Raw genomic sequence first — 10,910 nt, forward strand, 5'->3', positions numbered from 1 at the left:
AACATTAGTTGTTTTTTTTCAAAAAAATTCTCGTCACCACGAAGAAGCATAGCAGATCATCATCAATAATTCAGCAACTTAAAATTAATTTTGTGTATAGCAAACAGATTTGTTTTCTTCCGTTTGGGCAGTTTTATGGTACAAAATATAAATATTTTACTGATTTCCAATTGAAAGTCAGATAAATACTCTAATAGCTTTTGCTTTTTCGTCAAAGTACTTCCATAATTTTAACTATGCATCAAAAACGTTTTAAATATATGTTTAATGGACGAAAAAATAATCCAAAAAGCCTTTAACAAGGAAGTGAGTTACGTGAAGAGCCATCCCAGAATTCAGAGCAATTTTATATTTTGCTTCTACTCTTTTTTCGATTTCTAATTTCTTGCTCGGCAATGATTAGCAATCGATTGAATTTTTGATATAAGATATAACATTAATTCTATATAACTTAAATCATTTCTTTTAGACAATAAGTTGATATTCTTGTTTACAAATTATAAAGAGATGATTTGCTTTACTTTCCTGATATTTGTGTCTCTTTATGGGACACATGTGTGGTGTCAGGGTCCTCAGCCCCCGTACACCGAGTGTCCATGTCTTACTGTGAACAAAGGGGTGAAACCCTGGAAAACAGAACTTCACGACTCATTTCCCGAGTGCTACGTCCTCTGCATTGACAATGTAGATCGATGCGTGGGTTTCAGCTACTGTGTAAGTTGTTGATGGCATGTTCAAAACAAAATCTCGGGTCCAAGTTCCATCCGGAAAAATTGTTACAAATTGCGGTGAATAGTTGTGAAGAAAAATACATTTCAAATAGGGTGAAAGCCGTGGAATTTTGTATAAAAGCCGTGGGCCACTAGCGGCGACATTTTGTATTTTCTTATCACTTACTCCCTGTAGTGGTGACGCTCTCTATATGTTAATACGTGAGCTCCTCCGACTGAAATTATAGATGTTCATAAATGCGTCTCAGGTAGACGATTTTTTTTTTGCTTCTATTGCCAGAAAAGTTATTCGATGAGGGATTCAAATTAAGGAAGTTTTGATCAAACCGTACAACGCTTCATTAGATTCTCCGAGAAAATTGCACTAAGATCGACGTATCCACGGTTGACGTTTCAGAATCGGAATAAATTTTTCAGTGCTTCTAGGATCAAAATGATTTTCATAATAAACAGGTTCCGAGAAAATCGAGTCCTCACAGATAAAGATGCAACAATTGCCAAGATTTCTGATCCGTTTGTTCCTGCCCTTAACTTGTACTTTTCATTTCAAAAAAACTATGGCGTACCCTATAAATTAACCTGACCACGGGGAAACAATTAGTGCACGGGACCTTGATTATGTTTTAGTCGGAGTATATTAACGAAAACGATCTGCTAAAGTCTGTTAAAAACTTTCAGGAGAGAAAAAAATATAAAAATATATGCTGCGGTTGCTAAATGTTGTTTATGGTGCCCCACGATAACATCAGTCAACCAAACAGACCCCCGATAAGATTATTTTTGAAATTATTTGTCAAACATTTTTGTTTGTTATTTCATTCAATGCAGGTTGTTATTTTGCTGCTGAATTGTTTTCAAATAAGAACGTCATATAGTGAAAAACATCGTACCCTATTTGACATTGTAACCAATCCTGGTCCCGTATATCCTAAAAGTAAATCGCTCAAAGGGTATAAAACTATTGTTTCGTCTGCACATCATGGAAATTAGAAGCAAATTGGATCAATTTTGCTCAACCCTTTTTTATTGGTTCTTGATGAAAAACGCTCTAAGCTTGTAAAAATTAAATTAAATATTAACATCAAGTTAATAGCGTACTCTCAAAGGAATATCTGAAAAAAATGTTCGAATTATTTTTGAAAACTTTATTCGAGAGTGTTTCCTAGTTTATTCAATGTTTCTCTGCATAATTCTATACTCTAAAAACAACTATCTCTTTTTGACTGTATATCAGACAATCATATAATTCGTTATCAACACAATCGTTATATAATTATCACACAATCGTTATATAATTCGGGGATAACTCATTTTTTATAATTCATTTTATAATTTCAATTAACGTATCTATCTTCTCTTTCAATATTTGTGGGCATTCTCTACGTTATTTGATGAAATCGTACCTGTCAATGTCACCTCTGTTCACCCAAAGAAATTGTGTTCAAACGCGCCGACGACTAATTTGCTAAAATTTAAAGGTATCGTTTACCTGATTTGTCAAAATTATTGGATTTATCAAATTCACGATACCAATACGCGCACGTGGCAACATAAATTGTACTAGCGATGAGCTTGTTTGTGCGAAGGTGTTTTTCATCATAGCGATCCCAAATAGATCCCAAATTAGAATACCAAAAAGGAAAAGGATAGATTCTCAAATTGCATGCGATAAAATGGCTCTATTTTGGCAATATTCAGTTTAAAAAAACTGTGTAATACCAGTATATGACAGGTAATTAACCAATAAATTCTCCCATATGTATTGCGCCATGCAGACATGTGCATCTCCCGAATGTACAAACTTCAATTCAAAAATTTTAAATTATCTCGAAATTTAATTGGAATATCAAGCGGAAAATGCTTCAGTTGAGATGACTTTTATCCTATGCATACTCTGTTTCATGAATGAAGTTTTCTTTTGCAATTGGGTTTGCCACTATAGGGTCTGGGTAGAACTATAGAACACATTTACTGAAACATCCATAAGTTTAATGGTACTGGTCTCTTTCGATTTTTGAACGGTTAGACTTTGTTTATCAGTTTTAGGTATTGTGAACTGTGTAGTAAGGTCAAGTATGAGCAATGCTATGCAGTAACAAGTCTCCAAACCAAGTACCGGCTCACAACATGCTATCGTTTTTTCTGCCTGCATTTTATTTTTTGCTTAAAAACATTTGGAGTTCTTGAGCCCTTTTCTGTTTTTTTTTGCAATGCTGTTAATATACTGTCCTAACTTTGTCAAGAATACAAAAAATCAACAAAAAAAATGCAGTCTGCTTAGTCTACTTCTTCTCTGATTGTCAGTTGTAGCATTGTGAGTAGAAAACATGATCAAAGACTCGTCGTGATGAATACAACTGTCAGATTAATTATTATTGTTGATCTTTTTTGACTATTATTTTTATGACAATTACACTACAGGAGAATTAGACACCAATTTGTAAAACAGTGCCAGCAATGTCTGGTATAAGGTATAAATTGACTGACATTGCCCGGTACTGAAGAAAAAAAGTTTTTATCATTATTTAAAACGGGTCTAAAAATTGCACTTCAATCATTAATTTCATAATGAACCTTAGTTATGAAGTGACCGGCGCGTCCCTTGTGACAGAACATGGCTTGATCATAATTTTATTGAAAATCCTGGTTGGACTTACCTTCCGTACCATCACAGCGTCACACATCGATGCAAATTGTGTTTTTAATCCTCTAAATCTAGCATCAGTATTAATTGCTTTCAAACTGGTACGACAGTTGAAGATAGGCATTACAAAAAAAGTTCAGCCGATATACTAATAATTATTTTCCTGCGTTGCCGAGGCTTGACTTTAGCAAAAAAATGGCAAATATTATTGAAAATCTGTTTTCATTTATTTCAATAGAATTATAATAGAATTATGCTTGTCAAGGAAAAACCTAAAACGCCCCTAAACATGCTTTTTGAGAGCATTGGATTGGTCTTACGACTCTAATTCGTAAATAAGATATGTGCCTTCTTGGAAATCATTTTCCTTCATTGAAACCCTCGGACGAGACAGCTACAAGTTTTGGCTAGGTAAGTAGAGAACTTCAAGTTTAAATCAGAGCTAGGCAAGTCCATTATGAGGGTCCTCCTGAATCACAGGCTGATTCATGACACTTTTGAGCCTTGCGTCAAGATTAATTTTGAAGAGCAAATATGGCAACGTACGTAGATCGATCCTCGGGTCTCTAGATAGGCAGAACTTTGCTATGCTCTCTTCCCCACAACTTTTTATTTATGCTAACGTTTCGGAGCCAAAACTTCAAGATCAAATAGCGATCTACTAGCGAGAAAGCGAATTAAAATAATATACTAGCAAGATTTGCATTCGCAGTAATGGTCAAGTACTGAAATACACTTGGAGTTTGGTACGGGTTTGTGTTAGTGATCAACTGAGAATGACGTCTACTTTGGCGACAGACTGGCTACCTCTATTTTTAATTGGGCATGTATTTTAGCCAGTGACTCAAAAATGCGAGATGTTCTCTCAGGAGATCTTGACTTACACCTTCGATTCAGTTGACAACCAGGATTGCCAATCCAACCCTAGAGAAGTCCAGCCATCCCTGAAGAAGTGGTACATGCTCGGGGTTACTCAGAACTGCCACGCACTAAAGCAAAACGATCCAGCTCTCACTTGTTAGTGGCTGTTGCTTTATTTTTGTTTGCACTTGAAATTTTTGTTGAACTTGTCGAATTTGTACAGAACCGCAATAGTTGCTCCTGCAAAATTGGTCACAATAACAGCAAAAACGAGCTACAAAATAAAGCATCATAACTTTTAATCTCAGGCCTCACATCCTAGCTGAATAAATCTAAAAAACCTGGAAGCTAATAGAGAATTTTCCATCAAAAACGTTTATGGTGTTACAGTGCCTCGGATATCAGTCATTCACTTCATAGAAATGCATTTTTTACTTATGGTTTGTCATTTTATTGAAAGATAGAGCTATCACCAAATGAGAAATCGGACAACTGAGCCTTAAAACAATGAAAATTGAATCTGTAATGTCCGGAATTGTTTTATGAAGAGAAATTATTGAGATAAATGTCCTGCTATTGTATTCTCTTAATTTTAGTGATCGAAAGAATAGCCGTTAAAATTTTTCAGCTGGAAACTACACCATTCTTGTACAGGGTAGAGAGGTGCCCGTATACTGTGACATGGAAGCTATGCCTGGTGCCACGACATACCTGCGACTAGCCGAGACACCTATGACCAGAGTCCGCTACGGGGGAAGTGCCTATGTTAAATACGAAGAAGACCCCGCTGTCGGAAAATCAATTTTCTACTCTCTGGCACGACTGATCATAGACGGATGCTTGACTTATTTAAAGGTATGCAAATGTACTAGAATCGAACAATCGAGATAATCGAAGCTTTATTTCGAATTTGGACTTATAACTAGAAAATACAGAATGTAGTGTGGAAAATCCAATATAAAATCAATATAAATTACAGTTGTTTCCAAAAAAATATTTTCCTCTTTTCAAAGTTATTGTCTGCACTTAAGCGTACATTTGGGGAATGAAAAGTGCGAGTGTACGTTGTCCTCTTTCTTGAGAGTCGAACAACTTGATAAGAAAATTGACAGATTTTTAAGAAGCTGTAGATAATATTTCATGTCTTAGAAAAATTTAATTGCCACAACCACATAACAGATCCCAGAAATACAGGAATTCTCGATCTATTTAACAACTTTGGAGTTTTCAGTACAACAAAAATTATTATTTGATTTATTGCAAAATAAAATTTTTGGTGATACAATTTATCGTTTTGCTAATTTTTTTAAACGAAAGTTTCTTCAAGTAAATTTCATAATTTTCACCATTTTTAATCAATTTACTAGAATATTAATACCAAATATGGCGAGTAAAGGCAGCAAAGCAGTATAAAAATTTTAAAGCAGTACATTTTTCCAGCAGTTTCTGTTGATTGCTCCTTTTGTCTTCTCTTCACATTTATTTTTATAATCTGGTTTTCAATTTTCATAATGTTTATCAAAATTTGAGGGACATCTATCAAAACTAGTGGTCTTTTTTCACGAACAACTTAACAATTCAGAGACCAAAATTGATTTGGTATATTTTTTATTGTACATCTCGTTCTTAGGGAAACAAAATGAAGGTTGTTTCTAGGAAAGTTTCCAATGTAGATTTTATTTTCGGATTCTAATTTTTGCCAAACTTTGGCTTTGAAAAGCCAACAAAAATTTTGAGATAATAGGAAAATATACAAAAAATTAGAATCTCCTAATGAACATAATTTTTTTTCAAAGTCAATCGTTTCAATTTTAAAATAAATCAAAAGTAGAAAAAATTGAATTCTTAAGTTTCTGCTTCATAATTTCTCAAACAAAGCACTTTTTTAGAAACTTTGTTATGATAAAAAACTATACCTAGAGATTGTTATTAGTTGATACCTCTTCGTCTTACCAGTTTTCAAACCAGTTACAGCATGATAAGTTTTTTACTGATTTTATAAAAACATATCTATCGTGAAGCTAAAATATATAAAATCAAATCTTCTGTTTCAGATACGTTTGCTCAATATTTTTTTTTGATATTAACCAATTCATAGCCAACAAAATTTTCCATAATGCTGGTATTTTGTGTTAAAATTTCGAAATTTTTTTCTCTTCAATTTTTTTTTGGAATTGCATTCTATTATCTATTACATTTTAATAACTTTATCAATTTTTGGGTAAATTGAATAATCGTTATTCAAAAAAAGTTTAGATAGAGGGCAAAATGGAACACCAAAGAGCTGCTTGGAATGTTTTATTAGATATTTTTTCCAAAACATATGTTTGTTTGTTGATCGTTTTGGCCAAGTCCAAGATTCAATAGAAATCAGATTGTTTGATCACAAAAGTGTAGTTTCAGATTAATAATTTTTCCAATGAATCTGTGACCTGAAAAATGGCTGTCTTTCTCAATTTGTTCTTGAAGAGAACAGAAGAATTAGAATTTTACGAATAAAAAAAATTTTGCAGACAATTTTTTTTCTCGAAATTTTTTTGGGATCAGTTTGGAGATACCTCTTTTTAGGCAGAACCAATATTGCCGCTCAAAGATATTAATTTTCTGTTACATTCAGTGAACTCCATTGTTGAAAAACATGGGAAAAATTTCAAAACTGGTAAACCAAAATTCGCCATTATGTTAATCACTGAAAAATTTTCAGTTTAGAAGATATAATATAGGCACAGCTACCCGAGTTACCAAATTTAAATTGTAGCAGAATTATGATTTTAAATCCGTCTTCATATTTCGTTGTCTTGAGTTTTCTTAAAGGCATTGGCGATGACAATTGGTTGTAAAAGTCAATGCAAAATAATAATAGTAACTTAGCAAACAATATGTTTGATAAAAACCAGTTTTATTTGCATAGTAACTCAATAAATTATTTGCAAAGGATTTGGAAAAAACCTGATTAAAGGAACTAATATCTCAATAAACTGGAAGACAAATTATCCATAGTTTATTTCTACGAACTGTTTTTTGCTATCTTTGCTGTAAGTATTAATCAGTTAAAAAATTCAGACAAAAAAACATTGCTTCGATAATTTCTTTTGCTTTCTTCAAAAACACATAATTTAAAAATGAAAAAGACGAAAATATTAACAATATGTGTTGGGAAAGGATTACTGAAAAAAACGCTGATCCATTAAAAAATTTTCAAGAAAATAAATTTTTTTCACGAGAGCGGGCAATAATTTTCGATGATTTCATTCAGGGAAAAGTAGTCACCTGAAAATGGATTCCTATAAGTTAGGATGAATTACTGCTGAGTTTATCAGAAAAAAAACAAAAATCATCTGTTAGAGTTATTAGGTTAAATTTCACATGCCCGACTAAATATTCATGAAAAAAACAGAGGCAAACAAATCAAATTATTGAATAAACAAATAAATTTACCGAAGCTCAAAAAGCCAATGAAAAACTTGAGTTTTTAAAGAAAAACGAAGAACTAATTGCAGTTGATGACACGACGTAGGCAGCAGATACCTAAACGAGTCAATTGTATCACTAAAACCTAGCGTTTCGTTATGATTTTTCTTTACTCTTGATACGGTTGCGTATTCTCGTGCCAGGGTCTCTTATTTAGGCCCTGCAAATCCGTTTATGATTGGAGAAGCTCGAAAAAAACAACACTCTATGTCAGTCAGGAGGAATACTATATATATATATATATATATATATATATATATATATATATATATATATATAAATATATATATATATATATATATATATATATATATATACTAAACAAAATATAATAGCAGTAGGGTTGATTTCTGACACGATATAGGTCAGGTGGTAAACCTCACAGCTGAACTTTGTTCATATTTTAAATGATAGTTATTTCAGCTATTATTTTTTCAATTAATGAATCTACATATTATGGTTTCTGAGCTGCAACCGCCTATATTATGGTTTCTGTGTTTACAACCGCCTATATTTCAAGGCTAGATTTTAATAGCTCTCATTTTACAGGTGGATGATCAGAGATTCGCCACTGGATTCCTATGGAATGCCACAGAGCATTCGCCTCACAACTCATTCGCACCTGAAACATTCTGTGAGTTCCTTCCGCAACCACTGCAAAACATTTTTAATTCCTTCTTTAACTTTTCCTGGCGCCTTATTGTCATAACCCATTGAATGGGCTAAATGCTGTCGATTTTGGACTGCTGATATTGTGCAGAATTGCGTTAAATTGTTATTTCTGCTACAGTTCACAAATTAGGATTTGAAACTCTCAACCCCGGATGGATGTAGCAGTAGAAATACTGGATGTACACCTCCATACATTCAGAGACTGAGAAGACAATATTCTCTATGTAGAGAGAACTTCACTAGCTATAACCAGTCTATTAGTTAGATACACCATGTGTATACTCTTGACTCCGGTGCTGTACTTTATTACCACCGTAATAATACAAGTTTATCGTTAATATATTACTGAGTTGTTTAGTCTGAGAGATATAGGTAAGGCTACTTCAAGCGCAGAAATAAGTAGTCCTAGCTCCTTATACCTTAAGGCTGTAAAAGGAGCCCACATCGGGTCTGCCTTAACTCGTGCGACCAGTGAGTTAACAAACTCTAACCGAAAAAAGAACTCACACAAAACACCCCTTTCTCTCTTGAGAAAGAAACATAGAACTAGATTACACAGCTTTTTCCTCTTTATCTATTTAAAATTTAAGAAAAAGGAGAACGAAACCCCAATAAAACAAAAACTACTAATATTTAAACAAAAGAAATAAACAAAATGGATCATCACATTGATCAACTCTCCTCTCACGTACCGACACACTCGGACGAATTACAACTAGCTGTTCTTACACAACGCAACAAGCGCATAATATGCGAAATTCTACCGTTTGAAGTTAAACACTGTAGACACCAAGACAAGTTAAACATGCTCCTAAACACAGCAAAGTAGCAGTGCAGTAGAGCAACAGCCTCTCCTCTTTGTATCAGAAAAGGCATCACAGGTTTCACGAAGCGCCTTTCTTTCATATATAGTTGAAATTTATGGAGCTCAACTGACAAAGGGCTCAGTTCTTTTCATTTTTGATCCATTTGTGATCCGTTTCTAACAAAGACATATACTTCTCTCTTATACGGCACTTTATTTAATCCGCTACCTGATACATTATTTGAATTTCTTAACGAAGTATGGTCAGAAATACAACCCTCGGATAGAGAAGTGGTATTTCGAAAATCTTCTTTTGATTTTCTTAAACGTCTCGCATCCACCCTTAATGCTAAAGCATCACAATCACGGAAAAAAAGCGTACACAAGACCGTTCGACAGGCGACAGAAGGCTTCACCCACCTTCTTGAAATATACATAACTTCTGTAAAATATGCGGACCTAGACGATGAAGAGATTCTTGATTCTCTTACACTTTTATCTTGTTATATACACAAATTTCGGAAAAGTTTCGTAAGACACATCTTTCCAGCCACAAAGTTAACAGCAGACACTTTCACACAAACACTACCTAAACTACCTGAAACACTCCATTATAATTATGATTCACACTGGTTTCCACAAAATATTGTAAATTTTCCAGAAATACCATCTGAAACCATTCAAAAACTCACCATTAATTACCAAAACATAGAAATTAAAAACTATAAGGCAGAAACTCAACCATTTACTTGTACAGACAATCCAGAAAGTACAAAAACTTCTCTGGAAGCTTCACCAGTGGAGAATATGGATACTATAATTCATTCTCAACAAAAAGACATCTGTCCAAATGAGACTACAGAAACAGATTTTAACTCAACATTATTAGATGATGGAACACTTTTTTCATCACATACGGTAAATACACTAATTGACGTTGAAAGTAATGATCAAAATAATAATCAGAATATCAACAATAATTATGTCACAAACAATAATACTAATAACACACATCATTATCAAAATCAACACAGACAACCTGTGAATGCGGATGAATTAACACAAAATGCAGATCCACTAAACACAACTTTACCTACATCACCAAATGTAAATACAGTCCTACCACGTTTACAAAGACAAAATTCAGTGCATTTTAACACTGAACCAATTTTTCTAAACAATTCAACACAACCTCCACTAACTACTAATCAAAATATAGAGATAACTCCAAAACAAATTGTCAACATTGTTAGATAATTAAACTCAAAAGGCACACATCAAACCACAAATGAACCCACCCCTTATTATTTACAAACAGGGTCTACACCTGTAGTTCGCCGAAATACTCAAATGATGTACCCTTACTTAGGAGGCTCGGTACCCATGCAACAATCTTTAAGACCGTTTGATGGTATTGATCTTACTTATACAACAGAAGATTTTTTAAATTTTATCACAGCAAATATGGTAATGACAGCAGGACCAGAGCAGACTGATTCACCATATCATGAAGCCTGGATCCTGAAACGAATTGCCATGATTCAAACAGCCCTCATCTTCTCGAGGAAATCCCTTTGCTCCCACACAAGGGATTACCCACCGGTCCCAAGGACCAATTTTCCGGTTTCATGAATTCACCAATCCCCTCGGTATTAATAGCCTCCAAGGAATTCATATGCCGGAACGTATAAATTATACCTCCAATCCACCTCAGCATACACTTAGA

The 10,910-nt window shown here is 33.8% G+C and overlaps 1 protein-coding gene across 1 annotated transcript in view; it reads left to right on the top strand.

Moving 5' to 3' along the window:
- The first annotated feature begins 456 nt into the window (after positions 1 to 456).
- Positions 457 to 10,910, top strand: part of LOC142341271 (uncharacterized) — a 17,897-nt gene continuing 7,443 nt past the window's right edge. Inside the window, exons 1-4 of the mRNA XM_075392189.1 lie at positions 457 to 714; positions 4,212 to 4,392; positions 4,865 to 5,091; positions 8,257 to 8,341. Of these exons, the coding sequence (XP_075248304.1) occupies positions 508 to 714; positions 4,212 to 4,392; positions 4,865 to 5,091; positions 8,257 to 8,341 (700 nt within the window). The 5' untranslated portion in view covers positions 457 to 507. The remainder of the gene's footprint in view (positions 715 to 4,211; positions 4,393 to 4,864; positions 5,092 to 8,256; positions 8,342 to 10,910) is intronic.

The sequence above is a fragment of the Convolutriloba macropyga genome, chromosome 6, assembly GCF_964194025.1.
Source record: "Convolutriloba macropyga chromosome 6, txConMacr16.3, whole genome shotgun sequence".
NCBI classification, from domain to species: Eukaryota; Metazoa; Xenacoelomorpha; order Acoela; family Convolutidae; genus Convolutriloba; species Convolutriloba macropyga.